The sequence below is a fragment of the Lepisosteus oculatus genome, chromosome 1 (assembly GCF_040954835.1).
Source record: "Lepisosteus oculatus isolate fLepOcu1 chromosome 1, fLepOcu1.hap2, whole genome shotgun sequence".
NCBI classification, from domain to species: Eukaryota; Metazoa; Chordata; class Actinopteri; order Semionotiformes; family Lepisosteidae; genus Lepisosteus; species Lepisosteus oculatus.
In genome coordinates, this window is record NC_090696.1 from 75,376,079 (window position 1) to 75,399,106 (window position 23,028).

The 23,028-nt window shown below is 42.0% G+C and overlaps 1 protein-coding gene and 1 long non-coding RNA gene across 7 annotated transcripts in view; one reads left to right on the forward strand and one right to left on the reverse strand.

Moving 5' to 3' along the window:
* stox2a (storkhead box 2a) overlaps positions 1 to 17,397 on the forward strand; it is a 97,996-nt gene extending 80,599 nt beyond the window's left edge. For all 6 annotated transcript variants that reach the window (XM_006629966.3, XM_069193034.1, XM_015345707.2 and 3 more), the window contains 2 exons: positions 4,260 to 6,540; positions 13,834 to 17,397. In XM_006629966.3, the coding sequence (XP_006630029.2) occupies positions 4,260 to 6,540; positions 13,834 to 14,032 (2,480 nt within the window). In that variant the 3' untranslated portion in view covers positions 14,033 to 17,397. The remainder of the gene's footprint in view (positions 1 to 4,259; positions 6,541 to 13,833) is intronic.
* Positions 12,854 to 22,443, reverse strand: LOC138241006 (uncharacterized). Its single transcript, XR_011190188.1, has 3 exons — positions 22,167 to 22,443; positions 13,561 to 13,600; positions 12,854 to 13,106 (listed from the first exon to the last, which is right to left on the reverse strand). It is a non-coding gene; the product is annotated as an uncharacterized lncRNA (long non-coding RNA).
* Positions 22,444 to 23,028: the final 585 nt, after the last annotated feature.

Genomic DNA, 23,028 nt, shown 5'->3' on the forward strand with positions numbered 1-23,028 from the left:
AATGCTGAATATATTCCTTTTCCATGTCTGAAAGCTGTGCAGTACCTAATGGGGTTTTTGTTTTCATTGTCTTAACCTGTGTCCTAAAGATTGAATTGGCTGTTGATTATAACAAGGTTTGGGCTGCAGAGGAAAATTCTTGAATGCGTTCCACTTCTTCTCTGTTAAAGAGCGGGCGTTCCCTCTCGAGATTCCTCTCTGTCTCCTTGCTCCCTGCTCTCCTTATCCACGTGACACTGGGTGCACAGAAAGGCCATGAACCCAGTAAGAACCAACAGAACAGGAAGTAATAGGTTGGAGAGGTCTCTCTTTAAACAAAAATGCTCCCCTCACAGTTTATGTACTTCATTGAAACCATAAACGTCCCAATATCTTCAATTAAAACTGTTTCAATTTCAGCTTGCAAATATGGCTTAATAAATGCAATAAGGATCTATTGATCCACTGAATCAGTGGTGGTGATGAAGAAGAGGATGAGGCATTTTTAGCCCAATGTGGTTTATACAGTATGTAGGAGGGCTCTCTTCATCCACCACTGAATTGCAGGCGCCTCTGCACAACAGATCAGGCAGAGAGGTGAGGAATGCCTTCAGTTTAATGGAAGGGAAACTTTGGGGAGGTCAGACTCTCCAACCCCAGAGCCAGGACACTTTGGGTAAACACCCTTGCTCTTGTGGGCTGCTCTGTGGGATCTTTAATTATCAGGTACCAAGGACCTTATTTTAACATATCAGCCAATGAAAGGATACACGCCTTTTGTCTGTGATTGTATTGTGTTTTAGTGCAGCTTTTCATTATGATGCATGCAGTCTCAGCATTTCCTAAATTTACAGTACATGGAAACCATATTTGGCCTGTCCTTTGATTTTGTCTTCATATTTGTAACAATTCATATTTGTTAATTGAGCATCCAACATGCTTTGCTGTGCTTCTTTGGGCTTTGCTGTAAGTCTATTTGTTTTGACCATCTCCTTAAAAAAAATCGGTCCCTTGTCATTTGTGAACTACACAGAGCCCGGGGTTGCTGTGCTGGTGGTGACAACCCTGCAGGCATTCAAGAAATCTGGTTCAGGTCGTTAAGGTCAGGGCAGGCTCTCTGCAACCTTGAAGAGAGCTACTAGCAGCATTTGAAAGAAGGTGCATCTGTACGTACCCAAAATGTGAAGCTACTCTCCGTTGCAGAGATTGGACAGTAGCTTTGGTTGCACACAGGTTTCAAGTTAACCGTGTTCAACTTAAAAAAGGATTGCGTTATCCACCAAAAAAGATTCCGCAAAAATGAACTAGTCTACCATCATGAGACACGTTTCTTTTCTTCTCATTAAAAGTTGTTAAAAGTTATTAAACTTAACTGCTGTAAAATTATTTATTAGTTTAGAGTTTTATCTTAAAATGGTAAGAATTATTAACATGGAGTTGAGCCTGTCAGAAGTGCCCATTATTTTCAAACCAGACTTACATGACTTGAGGAGACACCAATGTAAAATGTGTAACTTTCTTACAAAAAAAGTTCTCATGCTACATGGAAGTGTATTTCAGTCTGAAACCAGGCTTCTTTCGAGAACAGGTCTAGATGGGCCAAATGGCTCTTTCTATTTCCTAATTCCTGTTGTATTTTATTTTGTAGTATTGGTAGATTCTACTTATGTTTGTGAATGATATGTAATTTGAGTGCTACAAAAATTGCACACAGTAGTGCATTTTTTAAATGTAGTTTTGTGCCAGCAAATTATGGATTTGCTTCCAACATTTTAATTGATGTGAAACATTTTTTCAGAGTATTATGTTCCACTTCTTGTACATTTCGTTACAGATGTTTCTGATCAGTGTCGCAGACCAACGTCTGTCATTAGGTCTTTATATTTCTGAAACACAGCTTTATAGATTCTGGTTGCAAAGTATAACTTTTAAAAACCTTTGATTATGAAGTTCCAAGGTTTTTTTTAAGTGTTCCATTCATGCCACATTTTTTCTAAGAAATGTTCCTACTCTAAAGTGGGATTTAAATGCACTTTGTGGATCATCTTATACTTACTTCTTTTAAATCTTTTAAAATGGCACTTAAAAACTGCCTCCTGCCTTCTTGCTGTTGATGAGAGTGATGAAATACTGGTCTAGCTTAGTTTAGTTCTTTACATTTTTAATAGATGAAGTTAAAAATGTTTTTTGTATTCTTAAAGATGTTTATTGTTCACTGCCTTGATAAAGTGCAGGATAGCTTTCTGAAATTGAGAAAAGCATTTTCAGATTAAGGTGATGTAATTATTGGAGCACCTGAAAGCTCTATTAAAACTGTATTTGTTCCTGATTTAACATCAACTAAATTTTGGTACAGTCGGTTTGCAGAAAATAGCGAATTAGCAGGATAAGCAAACAGTTGAAGGCACAAAGGAAATTCAAGAAAGCAAAATTTAAAGACTGTGCAAACAGTAGGCAGATGACATCCATTGTAAACAAACTGTTTGCAGGTAGGAAAAATGTAAAGATGGGGAAACTCTGGGCTTCAAGAAGCTGTCTAGTAAAAGACTTTATTATTTATGTTGACATATTATTTTCAGTTTCTAGATAATGTGGAGAAGCAATAAAAGGTAAACAATGTTAGGATACAGTTATTTTGCTCTGGTCTGTATGTTAGGTATGTTATCTTAAAATTTTACAATGCACTACAGAGACTTCACTTTAAAAATATTGTTTACAGATGTAGTCACCGAGTTGTAAAACATTTGTTGCTGTTCTGGAATCACTCCATTTGTGTGGAGGCTCCTTTGAAGAAACAGCTGGATGAGATCCTCAAAATGCTTAAGCTGCTTGCAAATACACAGGCTAAATGGGTCAATTGGCCCCCTCATGTTTGTACTCTTTCTATAGGTGTGTTGACAGGCTGACTGATTTCAGCTCAGATTTTTTGTTTGAGAAAGCTTTTATAGCTTTAGACCACTGCTACACTTTCTGTCTGCAAGTCTGCATGTGGCTACTTGCACACTAGTTTGGAACAGACAAAACAATCCATTATAACACTCTCGGTACTTTTTGAAATTGGATATAGGGTAGTCTTTTTCAAAACACATCAGTGTCACGAGTGCCTAACATAAGATCAGTAAATGTGTTATCTTTGTAAGATTATGATTGCTATTTTTAAAGACCAGAATTTAATAAGCAGGAAAATGTCATTAAACCAACACAGACCTCAGTTCAAGCAGCCAAAATGTTTCAAGCCTTCTTGAACTGTGATGCTTAAGAAAATAACAAAAAAAAAACAGCACCACTGAAGCACTCATCCAACCCACTTGCTTCATTTAAACCCAAAAATAAATTATATCAGTGTGTCTCACCACACATCATCTTGCAAAATAGTATTTTTACTGTATTTTATATGATGTATAAAAGTGATGAGAACAGAGGCTTTGGCTGAAATCCTATGCTTGACTTTTAAGTATTGCATCACACTGGAGTGGCTAACAGGACATCATGATGTAACGTCAAGAAATGCCTCAAGTGCTGAAATGCCGGATTAGCAGAAAGAGGGGGGTTCCATCTACAGGACAGGACACAGCTCTGGAGCAGGGGGAGGGCTGCCTCTGTGTCAGAGGGCAGTTCTGCCAAAGATCCACCTTCAGGGACAACTTGGAAAGCCCTGTTGCAGGGAGAAAATGATTTTCTCATCTCTCAGACACTTGAGTTCTTGGTCGCAGGACAAGAATGTGTTCGGAATGGATGACTTGGAAATGTGGTGAAGTGTTTTGCTTTGTGGGACAGTGAGAGAGGCTTCTTTCTTCCAAACCGTACTTGAAAAGCCATTGAAATCTGTACGTAAAACGTATCATCTTAATAATATTGTTGGCTTCCCTTGTTTTTGCACTCAGGATCTCAGCAGCCAAGACTATTGTGATATTAAAAGTTGTTTTTTCCTACATTCTGTGACAGAAGGATGCCACATCTAATACACTTCAGAATGCTTTTATTTTCACAGTTGGGTAAGAATTCATCTTAATGTAATGCTATTGGCTGATTTCTGTAATAGTAGCAAGAATAATCAGGCAAAGTGCCATGTTCATCTTTTGGAAAGGTCTGTATTTGTGCATTACTCCAAGTTCACGTCCTTAAAAAGTTAGCCTCGTTCACAAAATATTCCTAATATCGCTAACGGTAGAATGTGCGTCGACAGAGTGCTTCTGGTGCCTAATTTAACAAGAGGTGCCTCATGTAGAGCAAGCAATGCCATGCTAGCCATTAAAATAGTTTCTTCTTTATTTTTTTAGGCGTTCCAACGCCAAGCCCTGAAATTCTGCGCCATACTCTCAACATGCTTGTCCGGGAGAGGAAGATCTACCCCACCCCTGAGGGTTACTTCATTGTTACCCCACAGACCTATTTTATAACCCCCTCCCTTATTCGGACCAATAGTAAATGGTATCACCTGGACGAGAGGATACCCGACCGACCGCAGCAATGTACTTCCCCCCAGTCCGGGACCATCACCCCTTCCGCCTCGGGCTGCGTGAGGGAACGAGCCCACCACAAAAACCACTGCGACTCCTACAACTGCTACCGGGACGACATGCACAGCCTCCACGCCTCCACCCTCCAGAGGAAGTCCCCGAAGGACCTCAAAGATCCCTACTGCCCCCCTTCCCTCTACCAAGCGGCCGCCACAGAGAAGAGCAAGAGCACGGTGAACTTCTCCTACAAGGCGGACACCCTGACCAAGCACAAGGAAGGGGGCAGCGGCGGGGAGAAGCAGCCGAAGAAGTTCGGGCTGAAGCTGTTCAGGCTGAGCTTCAAGAAGGACAAGACGAAACACCTGGCCACCTTCTCGGCGCAGTTCCCCCCGGAGGAGTGGCCCCTGAGGGACGAGGACACGCCGACGACGATCCCCAGGGAGGTGGAGATGGAGATCATCCGGCGCATCAACCCCGACCTGACGGTGGAGAACGTCATGAGGCACACGGCGCTGATGAAGAGGCTGGAGGAGGAGAAGGCCCAGAGGAGCAAAGCGGGCTCCTCGGCCCAGCACAGCGCGAGAAGCAAGAGGAGCAGGGGCCACAGGAAAAGCCATGGGAAGTCCCGGTCTCACAGTAAGACTCGGGCATCCAAGGGGGACCCCTCGGAGGGCTCTCATCTTGACCTCGCCGGCGAGCGCGATTACGACTTCTACAGCTCCTCCCTCGTCCGGTCGCCGCGCGACGGGACGTTCTCGGCGGCGCACAACGGGGGGAACTTCGTCTTGCACAGTAACCCCAGTGTCGTGGAGTCCCACTTCCCGGTCACCCCCGAGTGGGACGTGTCCGGGGAGCTTGCCAAAAGGAGGACAGAGATGCCCTTCCCAGAACCCTCCAGGGGGACCTCTCACTCCAAGGTGCACCGCAGCCACAGCCACACGCAGGACAGGAAGTCCCGCAATGAGAGGTCTGGCAAGGCCAAGGAGAGGTCCCGCTCAATGGACAACTCGAAGGGCCCGCTTGGGGCTGCCTCTGTTGGAACAGCAGAGGACTTTGAAGGCTGCAGCCCCGATGACAGGGGACAGGGCCGCTACTATGTGGACGATGGGACACTGAGGCCCTCTCAGACGCACCACTATCAAAGAATCTTGCTTTCTGCTGCTAACTTTAATGCTGAAGTCTGCGTGCCTGACGTGGGGAAGGGGGGTTTTGACGACTCCAAGGTCTGCAGCCCACTGGAACCGAACAGAACGAGAGACAGTTTGTCGTCCTTTAGTGAGCTGAAACCTTGCTCGCCCAAGCCCACAGCAGATGATTACTTTCAGTGCAATACATCAAATGAAACCGTCCTGACGGCTCCCTCCCCGCTAGTAAAAAACGATCATGATACTTTAACGTTGTCAGACGGTGTCAAAAAGGTATCGCCAGGTGACCGGCAGACCCCACTCCTCAACAGGGATTCCTGTGAGTATAAAGAGGATGCTACTAAGGGGCAGAATGGCATCAGTGTGCCGGCACCAAGCCCGACGCCAGAACCAATACCAAATGGACGCTTGATACACCAACACAATGCTGACCCTTGCAGCGCTGACAAAAGAAAAGAAATATTTAGCAAGGACACTTTGTTTAAGCCTCCTCACAACCCACTGGCGGTTGGTTACGTAGAGAACCCCTACCAGAAATCCGGCACGTTGCGGAAAGCCCAACACGGGAAATCGGCGGAGGTCCTCGGCGGCTGCGAACACTTCGAGCAGCCGGGCCTGCTCTCGGGCTCGCCGGGCCCGTCGGCGCCGCAGGGCCCGGACCAGTCCTCCGGGGCGGAGGCCGCGTTCGACTACTACAACGTGTCGGACGACGACTCGGACGAGGGGGCGCACAAGAACGCGGAGGAGGAGAAGAGCCGGGAGGGCAGCGGGACGATGCAGTGGCTGCTGGAGCGGGAGAAGGAGAGGGATTTGCAGCGCAAGTTCGAGAAGAACCTCACCCTCCTCAGCCCGAAGGAAAGCGAGAATAATAACAGCCAAAAATCTGCCCACTCCGCCCGCCTCGACAGTATGGACAGCAGCAGCATTACGGTAGACAGTGGATTTAACTCTCCACGGTAAGCAGAGGACAGCCAGCTATGTTTACATGGAAGGAGGTTGTTTTGGGAGGGGTGGGCTCATTGAACCAGTCTGTCAATAGAGGAGCTGTCCCCTTCGTTCACAGTGAAAAATCGGCATTTAAGGTTGATTACTTTTGTCCCTTCCCCCCCCCCAAAAAAACAAAAACAAAAAAACAAACCCCTCAGGTTATTTTTGAGAAACTGCAGCCCTTCTGCAGAAACAAAAGAAGTATCCAGCACCTCACCTGCACGGCTTTTCCGGACAGTGCTCCGCTTTTCCCTCTGGAAGTTGATGTAGGAAAGATGACTCCTCCTTGGGAGGGGATTTATTTTTTACCAGTTGAGAAATGTAGAGGCAGGCACATGCTGTGGTTGTCTTTATTGCTACAGAAGAACTTAAACAGTTCTTTTCAGGTGACAGCAGCCAGGTTTATTTCACAGGCCAATCCCAAATGAACCCCTTCCATTCATGTAAACATAGAAATGTTTTTTTTTTACTGTAAACTGTTTTATCTCTAATAAGGTGATATCCATTGTTTATTTGGAGATCCAGAGCAAATGCACAACATAAAGGTTTTTGTTACAGTGGATTTACAATCAGTCTTGAAAGACTTATTGAAATTGTTGTATTCTTTGTCCTCATACCAACCTTTACCTTCTATGTTGCATTGTGTTCAGCACACACAGGGTTAAAATGTGATCCAAATGCTCTGTTGTGAATCGTTATTGTATTTCTTCACTGTGACCAGCTTTTAGAGAGATGGTCCCTGAAGGTACTTGCTATAACTTTCATCACAGTGTTATACCCATAACGTTGAATAATTTGAACATGGAGGTTTATTGACAATTTAACCAAGTGCATTTTTTGTTTGCCTCACGGAAATATTTAAAGGTATCCTCTCAGAAAAAATGCTATACTGTAACTTACCTGGTGTAGTGTCCTTGATAAATCTTCCACAGTAGCTTTATAGCTTGATCATAGCACTCAGTTGTAAACTTTCGAGTTACACCTACAGGAAAAGTTTGACCACACGTTCTTCAGTTGTTCTCCAAAGATTGCTTGTATCTTTTTTTTATCTTAATGACCCTTTTTACTAATATAAACTGTATTACTAGTGTTTTAATTGTGAGGTGAGCACAATCTATCACAATAGATGCACAATTTGTTCCCTTTGGCTTACACCATGCAACATAGCCCACAATGTCCATCCCAGCCTACTGCAGCAAAAAACTTGGGTCCTACCTGTTTAATTGAATGCTGTTGCATGAAATCTATCAAGGCAGGCTATAAACTAAAAAGACGTCAAGCTGTTTTTCTGCTGTAGACACAGTTGTTTTGTTCTCCCCTCTCTTGAGTTAAGGTTGCACATGTTGTGAATGTCTCTGTTACAGAAGAATCCTGGGTCTTTATGATCCACCCTTCAGGTAAATTAATGAATTGCCTTGTACTGACATGAGCCCCAACAGATGCTTTCAGTCCTGTGTGGTTCGGGAACTGTATGAAGGTTTGTTGTGAGATCAATATGCTGAAGAAAATGAATCTGGATGTTTGCTGCTGAAAAGGAGGTGAAATGAGATCAACTAAAGAGACGTTTGTTCTGAATTGTAAAAAAGGACCTGTTTCATTGTAATTAATTTTCTAGATCTAGCATGTATCCAAGAAACCTTTCTTTGTCTTTTGTGACTGTGTGAACTGTTCAATTATTGGTGTGTTTAAATTCTGCCTATTAAAAAAAAATGTTTTTACATATAGCATCTTACTGTACCTGTATTGTTTGTCTCACCTACTGTATATAGCCATCCTTTCTGTATCCGAGCTCCTCCCTGCACTGGCCCTCACCCCGTGTGCCTGCCCCAGCTCAGTCCCTTTCTGACAGTACTTGACCACTGTCAGTCCACGGTCTTCATGTCGAGCTGCTCTTCTGCATGTGAGCCCTGCTCCCCAAATGGAATTTTAATGACAGCTCAGTTGCCACCCCTCAATGAAAGCAGCACTCTGTGATAGAACAAAAGCATGCATCGTTTCGGTAATGTGTTTGGCTTTTCTGTAAATGGATTCGATCACACAGAATCCGCTCTGTACCTCAGGACCTTCCCCCTGAAGGATCTGTCCGAGGTTCTGAGAAAGTTTTAGAGCCTTTTCTTTGTTTGGCAGCTCTGTGAGTCCAAGCTAGAGGGTAGTGGAGGTAAAGGAACAGCGTCGTAGTAGAAGCTCTGATTGGAAATGGGACAAGACAGGTCAGAGCCCGAAACTGACAGGTACTGCATCCTTAGAGTTCAAACTCACACTGTGTGGGTGCAGCTGTGGTTCTGAGAGACGGGTTTCAGTGTCGCGTCGAGGGTTTTGGAAGAGAGAGGGGTCAAGACCTTTTGCTTGGAAGAATTTCGGTTACTGCTGGTGACACAACTGAATTATTTTCTAGTCATGTTTTTCTAGTAGTAAATAAACACAGTTCTAAAATTGTGCTTTTGTGCTACAATGTTGTTCGTCCGTAAAAGCTCAGCTTTAATAATGAAAACAATGGCAGCAATGTTTGTTCTCATTTTGAAATGCACATATCTTACACATTTTTTTTTCTTATCATCTTTACCACAGCCAACTTACATTCTAACCTTGTTTCTTGGCTTAATTCTAAAAGACAAGGTGTCGTACATGAGCGAAGTAATATCTTGAGTTTAGGATTTATTTGGAACTAAAAGTAACAAGACACCACGAAGTAAATGTCTTTCGTGTTGTCAGAGAGCAGCACAGACCAGTGCAGCTGTGATTACCTCAGGAGGTGTATGACGTCATGTAAAGTCCAACCACTTTAGAAACCTCGCACCTGTTTTGAGTTTTGGTGATATTCTTCATTTTAAAGAAACTTGAAAAGCCTGAGTAATTGACCCCCTAAAGCTCAGTCTCAGGTTTGATGTTTCCAATAACAGCTGCTTAAAAGTAGTCTTTAACTATGATGAGATACCCACTGCAATTGTCCATCTTCTCAGAGACATCTTTGTAACCAGATTTGGTCCACGACTGATCCGTTTTTCAAGCACTTGGTACATTTGTGGATGTTGCCTTTTGTCCATCTCCTTGCCATTTTTACTTTCCTTTAAATCACCTTGGCATAGTTGGTATCTTTTTTGAACTCCTATATCATTGTTCACTTTTTAATGCAAAGCACCTTACAAATTCTAAACTAGTATAACGATGTGAAGAACGTACTGGATTCGTAGCGGAGAATTCGCTGTCCCAGATTGCCACACACTGGCGATGCTGTTGAAAGCATTGGACGGTCTGCGCGTGCCTCAGTTCCTTGTCTGTGACAGAAATGTGCCCTGACTGTAAATGCCCCCTTCCTCGTCCCCCACACTTCTCGTGTTTAGGTATCGGGAAAACCTGAGATATATCATTTGCTTAAATTGTTAGAAGAAATTGCATTTTTTTTGTCAAGTAACTGAATTGCAGTGTTTGTGTGTTTTGTAAAAAAAAAACAGTTACATAGACTTAATGTTGATGTTCAGATATGTACAACGTCTTTAAAGGAAGAGATTGACGAGAAATTGAGCGTGTAACAGAGACAGCCCTGTCCATGCACGGTTTTCTTTGGCACATTGTGGGTGTGGTTACTGTATAGGCACTTTGGTAAGTCTGGTGGGCAGCGTTCCTGTTTACACGTTAAATTCCGTTGAATGTTTTGCTGTTTGCTTGGGCCGTAGAAGAAGTCATAAGTCATGGTTGTAGTTGTGGTAGTGTTTTCAGCTGGCCTGGCAGGGGGTACAGAAGGTTCTGAAAGCTGGATGAAATGAGGTCAGGTCCATTTCTGAGCCTCAGCGGCTCATGTGTCCAGAGCTCATTCAGGTTTCTGTGGTGTTCGGTGACTCCCCACTCCACCCCAGAATCCTAACCCATTTCATCAAAGACCTGACTCTCCAGCAACACTGGTCCTGGAGCAGCTGGGCTAAAGTACCTCACTCAAGGACAACAGCAGTGTCTGCAGCAGGGACTCGAACCCACAGCCTGTCAGTGAATCCAAGGGCTCATTCATTCGGCTGCACTGCCAACACTGGATGAAATTAGAGATTAGTTCTAATAATATACTATACATTTCACGTTGATGGAAAGCTTTGTAATGGGACATCACATCTAATCTCTGCTCGTTAATTTCAGGACTAAACAAGCAGTCTCAAAGATCCCACAGTTCACTACCTTTTAATCATAAAACAACATGACACTACAAGTTCACGTTTTAGGCTTTTGTTTTTTGGTCATATTCTCTAGTCTTATGATGGAAAAGCTGTTTCTCCTTTTACAATGTTTTATGTGTTTTAAAAAGTATTGCATGCTGTTAAAACTCCAGCATATCTGAAGACATAGTGGTACAGTAGCCACTGTCTCATACTGTGAGAAAAATCCCATATTCTCGTAAGCAATTGCCTGTTCCTTCTTGGGAAGTGCAAATTGGCAGAGCAACAATATCTGCTGTTGCCGTCATTCCTAAATTTCCCATCTTTCAGCCAAATTCCCAGCTTTCTTTGAAATGTGGTGAAGAAATGCAGTGTGAATGCTTCCACTCAGTCATTGGAAGGCTAAACTGGCATGTTGGTGGTTCCCAAACTAGGCTGTTCAAAGTGGGAGACATTGGTTTCCACATATAATTTACAGTTGTTCTAGAATTAATCCATTTCACTTCCTTACTGCAATGTAATGAAAACCTGGTGTACTTTTCTACGGAGTTATAAATCAAAAGACATCATTGCTAATGCCATGAGCTTTAGGTTCCAAATGGTGCAAAAAAAATTAATAAACCAAGATGACTTATGAACAGACTGCAATCAGCTTCTAATTTTAGCCTTACAGAGCCATGCAGTTTTCTAGATGACTCATGAAATTAGCAGTGATGTCATTGTTTCTGAAAATGGACCTGTTAGCTCTTGCCTCGACAGGAGATCTGAACGATGTACCTCACCGAGTTACAACAGCAGGTTTTAATTCTTTTCCCTCATGTGGGTAATTTGTCAGCCTTTTTTAAAACCTATTGCCCGAAAAATGGTCACCGCAGGTTGATTATCTTCCTGTTAAAAAGAATCTCATGCTTGTCCTCACAGTGGTTCCCCTCTGTATTTATGACTCCAGATATGCTGGGGTGGATTAGAGGTCAGGGCTCTGAATGCAAAACTGGAAGTTTGTGGGTCCAAATCCTGAGGGGTGTCCTTGACTGAGGTATTTCGCACAATGTTGATCTAGACAATGACCTGCTGGGAAAATGGGGCTTTAGTTTGTCACTGTAAATTGGGGGTTTTCCAGTTCCTAGCAGAACAAAATATAGGAAAATGTGCTTTTCATCACCAAAGCATCCTAAAGCACTTTTAAGGATAGGATAGGACCCTCTTCCACCCACCACTGAGGTGCAACACCTAGTGGGTGGACACACAGCACCCATTCTGCACCAGCAAGCCCAGCAAAGAGCAGCTCAGGTGAAGAAATGAGAAATGGCTTCAGCTGAATTCAGAGGAAACGTCAGAATGGCCAGATTCCCCAAGACCAGACAGGAATTTAGCCAGGACACTGAAATCAACAGCCAAACTCTTTTAACAACAGCTCTATAGGGTCTATACTGATTAAGTCAGTCTGGTTCGACATCTTTTCTGAAGGACAGCACCTCGAACAGCATTAACACTGTGCTGGGAATAACTGATCTTGTTCACTACTCACAAAGCCACTTAGAGCAGCCACCTGGTGTTTCTTAGAGGTGTCCCAACCTCGCTCTGGCCAGGGCCCGATTTATTCAGCTTCTAGGTTAAAAGGGGGCTGTGCTGGTGCCTTTTGCCTTTTGCTATCAGTCTGACAAGTATCCCTGGATTAATTTTCGATGTGAGATAAAGGATGGTTATTTCTTTAATTTCAGTAGGTTTGCATGCCATTGAACATTGCTTGCACCCACTTGTCTGTAGCTTGCAGTAACCACATGAAAGTTCGTCACAGTCATCTTGATTTTCAGCTGGGAAAGGAGGGAAATTGTAGTGTTAGTGTTAGGAAAGTATGACTTTGATTTCAATTTGGCATGTGTGACATTCTAGCTTTCAGAGTGAGGCAGCTGGCACAGTTCAATGTTCTCTTTGCTGATATAATAGGCATCACGTGTGGCAACTTTAGACAAAAGCGATAAAAGAAATCTTATTGCTTAGTCTTATCTATTTGACGTCCACATTTTGTGTCCTCTGACATCTACCTAAAAACATGAAAAACGGGAAAATGTATTTCCTTATTCCTTATTATATTTGTTCCAGAACAAAAGGTCTTGAAATGTAGCTTTTCTGTTGTTGGTCTTGATAATTTTATTTGGTTTCTTGGTTTATGTTACAAAATACTGAATTTGTGTTAATCCCATGGCAGTCCCCACTGTTGGAGGTTCCTCATCCATCCCTCTTCTAACTGCTTTAGCCAAAGCAGTGTCGCAGTTAAAGTCTCAACCCCTTTGGCTTTAGTTTAAAAATGAATTTACTGATGCTGGGTTTGCACACACTTGTGCTAGGAGAGCCAGAGGAGCTTTTCTTCAGATGGCATTAGTCCTTTACTTCTGTGTGCAAGGATGAAAAGAAAACTTAATCTCATAAATTCAGAATCACAGTCGTCTACTGTATGTGTGTGCTTGTATAGAAAAACTGGGCTTTTCTGTGTCAATCTTTGAAAATTCTTGGTGTTTTACAAGTAGTCTTGTTTTGAAATGGAGTGCGCCGTCAGAAAAACACCTTGTGACCCAAAGGAACAGGAGGCTACACTCCTGATTTGTATTTATCTCTGGTTAGATGTGCCCTGACGTGTTCCTGTGTGTCTTTGCATGTTCCTTGTTATTCTGAGGTTCCTTTTGTTCAAAAAGCATCGCTCCCTGCTGTATGCTTCTGCACCCTTTGCAGGTCTACCAATCACTAACCCCTCTGTCCTTCGGAAAAGTTCCACCAAGACCAAGACGTCCATCCACGTTGGGTTTTATATAACGTACTGTATGATGTACACTGATCATACATACCTACCTCTCACTTCCTCACACGGTGTAGTTTTGACATCTTGTGGCTGAAAAGAAAAGGGAGATGTTTTTGTTTTTACAAGAGGGGAGCACTGAAACAACTTAACTACGGCCAGTGTCTGGGAAGCATTACTGCAGCCATATGTGAACAATCAAAGCCAGAAGTCTTACTCATATGACATCACATGCAAACACAGGAAGCCCATTATAAAATGTTGTTTTCTTTCCTCTTGTTTTTTGTTTTGCTTTCTTGTTTTCCCTCTCTTTCTCCCTCCTGTAGCACTCGAGAGAGTCTGGCCTCCAACACCTCCAGCATTGTCGAAAGCAACAGGCGTCAGAACCCAGCTTTAAGCCCAGGCCATGTGGGAATGAGCAGCACTCCGTCCTTCAGCTTCCGAACAGCTGCAGACACCCCCGCCGCCGAACCCGAGAAACTGCAAAAACCATCAAACTGCTTAGCTTCCATTACCAGTGTTTGAAAGCCATCCGCTGTCAAGGGTTCTCTCTTAAACCATAAACCGCACCGGGACTGTTAGAATTGGGCCGTAAAAGAGGGATCGATTCCAGACTGTCTAAATGGATGTGAGATGTACAGCATATGTAAAACTTTAAAAACAAAAACCTAAAGCTGATTGTGGTTGCTGACTTGAAAAGTAGCAAAATAAAAAGCTAGATGGAAGCTTTTTCCCCCCTTAAAAAAGGCTCTTCATTCCCTTCATCTGAGCTGACCATAAAAATGAAAGTGCAGCTTTTTCATATTTCTCGCTCACTATGGACCAGTAATTTGTTTGCCTATAGACAGCATGTCATTTTCATTCACATACAGGACCGTGTTTTGATTGTTTGTGACCTTGACGTTTTAAGTTCCGTTTTTTTTTTTTCCTGTTCTTGGAGAATCTCAGGTCACGGGTGGTTATACTCTTAACACATGCTTTTTTTTTTTTCTTTGCCTCGTGTCACTATTCAGGGTTTGCAACAGTTCACCAGATGGGTCTGTGACCAACACAGGCGCACTCTTCTGAAGCGCTGATACAGGTGCTCCTTGGTGTCGCTGTATGGCAACACAACAACAGGCAGCAGACGCAAAGTTCCAGATCTGTATACATCAACGAAAGTCAAAATTACTACTAGGGGCAAATACATTTACGGGTCTGCTTAATGTTACTAGAAACAGTCCAGCTGCTAAGATTTTCTGCGTCTTTTGGTCTACATCCGGTCGAGCGAACTGCCTTTGAGGAACTTGTGTTTACAAGGGAATCTGGTCTTTTTGGCGCCATGTTTATTTGTAAAGGGATAGCGGAAGAACAGGGAAGGCTGTGGGTTCAAAACCAGCAAATATGAAGGATTCCTCTTCCACGCAGCTAGTTTTTCCTCTGCTAACTCGGTGGGGTTTTTCTCCACCACCCCCCTCCTGTCGTCTGCTTGTCCCATTCTTTCTTTTTTTCTTTTTTTTTTTTCTTTCCGTCGGCCCACAAGCCCAAATGACAACTGGGTGTCCAACCACGGGACACGTGGACACAGCTCCTCTCAAGGACCAGCTGGGGAGGAGCGCCTCTTGTCTGCCTGCTGCTTGTACAGCTGGAGCAGGCCGCTCCCCCACAGGAGGCCTCGTTTGATTCCATCTTCCAGGGGAGGGGGATTGATTGATTAAAGCAAATGGCATGTCATGAACTGAGCCCTTCCTGTCACCCTCACCCCCCCCACACACCCCACCCCAGGCAGGCACAGGACTGCCACCAGTCTCAAGAAAAAGGCCCAGTGCCCTCTTCGTTTCTGACAATCGCAGCTGCCCAGGCAGCATTTGTTTCTAACAAGGTGACTGAATTGACGTTTTTCAGGTGCTAAAACTCACAGTGTTAAAATTTACGGTAGTATCTCCTGTAGGCGGTTATCGTGTGCAGGAACTGCAGCTGGCATGGAAATGTTTTAAACCCCCCGTTGCTCTTTGAGCCAGACTCCACGCAATCCCCTTTGGATGAAATGACCATATGGTGTTTTTGTGTTATATAGTACATACACACATGCATAACTACCTCCACAGCGTTCGTGACCGCAAGAAGATGAAACTTAAAAGCTTAGATTCTTTATAAGACAATATCACGCTGTTTTCTGTGAATGTTGTTGTACAGTCATGGATCTTTTTCAAGAGGACTAACTGAGATTCAGTTTTTAATGAAGTGCTGTAGTTAACCAGTTTCTCTGTTCCCAGCCATGTTTGATCTGCTTTGGGCTCTTAAATTTGTATTTTGAGTCCCACTGAATAATAAACTCCAGATTTATCATTTTGCTTTGCTTACATCTTCTGTCCCTTTGTAAAGGTGGATTTAGAGCTGAAATGCAAAGGTTGCTCTCCACCTGCTGGACACTGGACTTGGACAATCCTCTTGTTTCACACCTGAAGCCGTGACCCATCTTAGATCTTCCCTTAAACTTGGTTTGGGACTTTTCTGCTGTTTGGGTTTTCTGTAATAAAAAACAACTTGCCTCTGGACTGTTATCCAACACACCTATTGTCAGACCATCAGGGTTTAGCATCATTGAATAGTTGTACTTAAAATGGGATTGAAAACAAAATTCTTCTCTTACGTTAATAATGCCTTGCCTTTGCTCAGAAATAGGTCTGATAAATCTGCTTCTGTTTCATTCTAAATAAAAAGGTGGTTGTTGTAGAATATTAAAGCAATTGTCTAAAAACTATGTTCACCAGCCTAGGTTGTCAAAAATAGACTAATGTATGCACACACAGACCCAAACTTCCCGACTAAAGGTTGCAACTTGCAAGATGTTTCAAAAGGAATTTGTTTTAAAAATGGTAAAACTGTGAAATTTAATTGCAAGTATGGGTGTACTGCATTTTAACAAAACATAATAATGTAAAACTAAAATTGTATTGCATATGTTGAAATAGTTTGTTTTAGTAGAGAAACAACAATGCTAATACTTTCTCAGTGAGTTTGTGAAACATTTCCATATTGGTAAACCCTTTATAGGTTTTTTTTTTCCTGTCGGGCATTACAGATTTTTTTTTTTAATGAATTCTAAATTAGAAACTTGAAATGAGGCTTTGTGCTGTCAGACAAGCTTAATAAAATGACAATGATTGACCACATCAGTGATTCTTTAAAATGGAACGTAGGAAAAGTTTTAATTGCTGTCAGTATCGGAGTTCGTTAAACCTGCTGAGGCCAGAAGTGCAGTGAGTCAGAACCTGCACTTTGTGAATTTTTCCACTTTCAAGACCCAGACAGCACTGCACTTCTGTTTCTGTCTGAAATCTGTTTGCGCCATTGTTATGTTTTCATTATTCTTCAATCAATGTGAAAGCATAATCAAAATCTGAGAGCCAGCTCGGAGAAAGAGGTCTTTTCTGAGGATGAATTTAACGGTTGCACTTCGTGTACCACTTCAAAATGTTGTTTTTTGTTTTCCTTTGAAAGTCAGAAGGGAGTACTGCAGCCGAGCCTGCCTTGTATAAACACGTTTGCACTGAATTGCCTGGTTCCTGGTAGCTGTAAAGCCCATCCAGAAGGATGCTCTGTTTATACTGTATAATATTTCATATGAAATAATGACAGTCCATGAAATGTCTTCCCTTAACATTACTGATTTCTAACAGCGTACTATAACATTGTTTTTAATTGTGACAGTGTATCATACTGTAAATGATGTTTATCTGTCATGCTTAGTATAATAACTTAAGAGAAATGAGGGATTTTTTTTGTAATGTCTATAATATTTGAAAGTCCCTTTTGTGTAGTAATATGGTGTTTACTGTTGTAGTGTATGTGATATACCCTTTGGGGATTGTGTTAACTTTTTAAGACAATAAAATAACGTTTGGTTATATCTTTTGAATGGATTGGTTAATTTGTAGTCTCAGAAATGGCGAATAATCAGGAATAGGAATGGTCGTCTTCTTCTGTCATCAGGGATGTTTTCCTGCCTTGGGCTCTGTGACTGCGAGACAGGTTTGGAATTCCTAACCTCAGCCAGGTTTAAGATGCTTTCTGCTAACGGATGGATGAAAACGAAGATGCCTAAACACATGAAAACTATAAATCTGTATTCAGTTCATACACTGCTTCCACTGTTAAAACCTCAAGTATGTACAGTATTGGTTATGTTCAAGATTCGATAACTGATGAAGGAACCTCATTTAATATTTTTTTTATGTAGTTGTCCATTTCATTAATTTGTACAGTAAAGGAACAAGTAATAGGTTTATTCCATGCTGAATAGAGAAGAAAAACAACACAACGTTTCAGCCATGGAGCCTTCTTCAGTTTGTACCCATTTAGTTTATACAGCTGGGCACGTTACTGAAGCAATCTTGATGAAGTACCTTGCTCACGTGTACAACAGCAGTACCCTGCGTGGGAATAGAACCTACCACCACCTAGTTATGATCCCAGAGCCCTAAACACTACTTAACATTTGTTTTCTTCAGCTGTTGAACCAGAAAACATCTGCTGCATATCTGTTTTCCAATCCAGAAAACAAAGGATGAGGTCAATTTAAAGCAACATTTGTCTTATTACTCAGCATAAAGAGAATAAATGTGTGCACAGCTGTTTAACCAACTTGAGAGTGCTTTTTACTCTTTCCATGCATTTTGTAGCATGCAAATTAATCATCATCTATTATAATCACCCTTTTGCAATTTGCATTGACTCATTTTACTTATGAGATGCAACTTGCACAATTTTTCTTGTTTTGCAAACAAAAGATTGCAGGTGTTAATTAAATCAAAAGGTTAAGATAATGTTTTTACTTTCCAGTATAAACAATATTTTCACATGTGTATTGTGCACAATGTTGAGTTGTTTTTCTAAGGTTTAGTGTAACACTCAGTGCCTCAGAAGTCTGGTCTTTTTCTATATACTGTCATACTGTACAAGAGAAATCAAGCTGTGGATGTAAGTGATGATGCATGTTAAATCGCGCATACTCTAAAACAACAAATATGATTAGGATTTTTTTAGTACTGAGATACAAGAATCAGCTAGCTGGTCTAAAAGAAGTCCAACTTAAACAGTAGGAGTTACTGTATCTAACAAAATATGGGCGAGATGAATAAGTGATGCATCCACTATAAAAGTGGACCTCAAGCGCAAAAAGGTGATGGGCTTGGTGCTGAATCCCACCTTTTATTTTCTTTATTACTTTCTGCCTGGCTCTTTAGGAAAATCCAGTTGGTTTACAGTAACTGACGCCTTAACACAGTTCGTTTAGATTGGACCGTGTGTACAGCACCGAGACCCAACCAAGCGAAGAAGATAGGAAAGGATACAAACGAGAGGCAACTGTTTGGTCCATCTAGCCATTTAGGTAGCGTTAATGGTTTGTTGTTGTTTTTTTTTTATGTATCGGCTTCCACCACATGGATGGGCTACCTTGTTCCAGACTCCCACAACCCTTTGGGTAGAGAAGTGCCTCCTGTTCTCAGTACAAAATGCACTTCCACGTAGTTCCTTGTATCCCCTGGTTTGATCATTCCGAAGAAACCTGCTGGGTTGACTTTGTAACCAAGGATTCTGAATACTTGTGTCGCAGTGTTCCCTATTGAGGAAAATATCGAGTATGTGTTGCTCCCTCTTCCCCACCTCTTGCAAGAGCATCCAGCGAACACCATGTCCCAGGCCTACAGCAGGCGTTTGATCGGAAACAGAGGAAATTGTAGGGTTACTTGCCAACTGCAAGAGATGGAAAGGCTGTTGGGCTTCGGTCCCTACTGAAGCACTCGGGCTTAATGTGTGCACTACGGTTGGAAAAATAAATATTATATTGTGGTTTTTCTGAAAACTAGAAATCTTGTGGCTGGTAAATCATGCTTCAGTTATTTGTGAAGCACTCAAAAGAATCTAAGAATAAATTCTGCTGGAAAAGACATGTCAAAACAATCAATACCCTGCTAAACCCTGATTTAAATCTGAAATGAGACCCACATCCTCCATGTGCAAATTTCAAACTCTTTGCTTGGAAAGATCCAGGAAACCTCGGGTGTGACAAAATCTATTACAGGAGTAAAGAATATTTTTAAGAATATATATACGGTAATGTTACCACTTCTTTGGACTGGGTTGCTCTGAGCCCAGATCCAAATTTATCTGAAGTCTGTGTGGACAGTTGACAGGGCTCAAGCCCAGAGATGGTGTGCATCGAGCTGTGCTGAACAGTTTCAACAAAGTGGGGTGTGTAGGTGAACCCTCCTTCTCTGTTTACTCTTGGTAAACCCGTGTGAGAAGATAGCAGTATGCTTGTCATTTTCTTAACCATATAATAGCGTATTTCAATTCTTAAATCCAAGATTTTTAGAAAAATTTATCTCACAACAATTTATTTAACTTTTAAAAAAAGTATACATGGCAGTTTATCAAATGAGGGACTAAAGAATACACTTTACAAATGTAAGATCTGAAAGGCCACTCCTCGTTTTTATAGAATAATAAGGTGAAACCAGGACTAGCTCTTTAGGCACTGTGTCCAAAACACACAGATGGAACATACAGGAAACAAAAACATTTTAATAACCAGGGATAATATCCAATATCAGGTTGCAGCAGAAGATTCAAAACTGGCATCACAAAGCAAACTTTCACTCACTTGAAATCATTCACTTCTTATATTCATGTGTATACACCATCTACACCCACAAAATTATTGTGAAGCTTATTTGCTAATTGTCAAGACCACAGACACTGGCTTGCCCAGACAAAGCCTTTTAAGATCTCAGAGTGAAAACATTTTTAAAACCTTTTAACCTATCCATTCAACCTAGAAAAATCAATTTTAACAGATATACACACCACAGCAACCCCTCAAAATAAAACATTTAAATGTTAAGGAATAAAAATGTAACTAGAGAACTTTAGGCCATACACAGAAATAAAAATCAATTCAAAAACTATTCATTTCAAAAGTGAATGTTTTTTAATGACTTTCTTTTTAATGCTTGAAAGGAATAGAGGAATTCAAAGGAATTATTAGTCCCTTAGACAATTTAGGATGATTGTAGCTTGTGCAAAGTAAATTTACTAAAATGCATGAATTGGATTAAATTTATATCCAGTAGTGCTGGGAAGAGAAAAGCCAAGAAGCCGGTGGATTAATCTGCCAGCTCAGTCACTCCTAACAAGCGCCCTGGTTCAGAAACAGTAATAATCCTTCAGTTCTTCGTCGTCAGCTAAAACGGCAGTGCCTGTCTACCAATCTTCCATCTCCCAGCTCAAAGCAAATCTACATGGATGAAACATGCTTTGATGTAAATATTCTGGTCGGAAATGAATGTATTGTATAGCCTTGCTGAAGTTTGCCTTCAAGGTGTTAAGACAAAGGGGTGTGGCTCTCAGACATGACTGAGCTCAAAGCTACCTGAGACTCTGCGAGCCAGGTGGTGGGACGCCTATGCCTTGTGAACAGATGGAAGGGAGGAGACCTCTAGAGCCTAATCTGCAGCTTTGAACATGAACCTTTGATTCTTTTGAAACATCAGGAAAAGTTTAGTCATCAATACTAAGTCAGAAATTGCACACAATTTATTGAGTTGAGTGGAGTAAAAGTGAAGATTATGTGCTTCAAAGTTAAGAAATTAACCCATAACACCTTAGCTTTTGTTGCCTCAGAAATATTTGTCCTTTTAACCTTACCTATAGCTTGATAAAATACTTAACCCTTACTGGGCTGTACATTTTGTAGGGTTCTGGGTTTGTGACGAGACGTGTGTGGGTTCAGATCCCAGGTGAAACCTTGCCATTGTAACCTTAAGTAAGATACTTCACCCAAATGGGTGTAGTAAAAATAAAAAGCTGTATAATCCGATCCAAATGTAAGAGGGTTTTAGATAAGAGTGACAGCCAATTGAAAATGAATAATGCTGAGCAAGACAGTAAAACAAGACAGTTAAATTGTTACTGCACAAAAGCAAGTTGTTAGTTTCAAAGAAATATTGGTGTCATTGTGTTTCTGAAATCCTGGGGCTGGTCTCTGTCATGAGCAGGAACACTATCGAATTCAAGTAGGAACAAATGCAGCTTAAAAGCCAGGATTTTAAAAGCGAAAGGATGATTTTCTGCCATTGTGTTTCATTAACCATCAGTTACAAAACCCTGTACTGTCCAGATATAGTCAAGCGGATCATTTTTTGATTTAGCTAGACACTAAAAGCACACAGGCATTTTAACATACTGTACCTCAAAAAAATTCATTAAATAGCTGAGTTATACATGATGGACTGGTGTTTCCTCTTGAGATATAAAATAAGACAGTCTCATCAGCCTATTTAATTAATAAGTTAGTTTCTCCGGTAGGTAAAAACATCACTCTTCAAATTATGTGTGGTCATTGAGGTTAACAGGCCAGCAGGGTTTGTACAGTCAATATCAGCAGCACAGGACTTCAAGAAGAAATCTTTCTCATAGCAGATTTCATACTGTAGTCATCATGGATCCTATTCAGTCCTCAGTCCTTGAAGAGGTGCACAAAGACACCAAATACCAACCCAGTACGTCTTTGGAAGATGAGTGTAAACTGGAGCACTCACAGGAAAACCCATACGAACACAGTGAGACCATGCACTAATTGAAACAGTTAAACATCTTTTTGTCCTATACTCACCGGATCTGCCTTCAGGTTTCGCCTCACACCAGTCGAGCTCCTCTGACTCATCGCCCACCGTGCTGTTCATCTTTGGTCTCACTCCAGAGCTCCCGGCTCGCTCGCAGGAGAAACAGTTCCTACTGAAGGAGAGGCACCTTCTCTTGCCTGTAATCCACACCACAGGCCACTGGTGACGTGACCCGGGCCGGAACGAGAGTGCTTCTGGATCTTAGAGCTGAAACAGCACTCTCAGCAAGCGCCTTCGTGGTTGAGACACTCAGAAGACGTGTTCAATCCTCCTGCACATGATTGAAAGAGAGCAACAAATCCATTTGCAGGCCATCTCAGCAATTCATGGCCTACATCAGCCCCTTACTTAGCATGACTGCACCAATCAATTCCTTCCAGGTGCTGATGCTTTAAAGAGATTTAGAAAGAGCAAGCAGGACCACGATTGGACACCCCTGGTTTACAATACAAATAAATTCACCACTACCTCACCCGAGAGAAAGAAGTATTGGAATGGCAGGTCACAATTCTCCTTAATAATAGTAATAATACAAAATTCCTTACACTTATATAGCGCTTTTCTGGATTCCATTCAAAGCGTTTTACAGGTCAAGGGGACTCCCCTCCACCACCTCCAATGTGCAGCCCCGCCTTACATGCGGGCGTGTGTTAACCCTAAATTTCTAAAAGGGTCAATTGATCTCTTATGTCACCCACAGCTAAGGACTAGGGCAATGACAAAAACTGCCAGCATCCGTCCCGTATTGAGAATCGGCGCAGAATGATTGCAGTGCACAGCGGAGAAAGAGAATAGATACCGCAATACTGATACATGCCCGCCAGGGGGAGCTCTAGGATAAGGGTGAGAAAT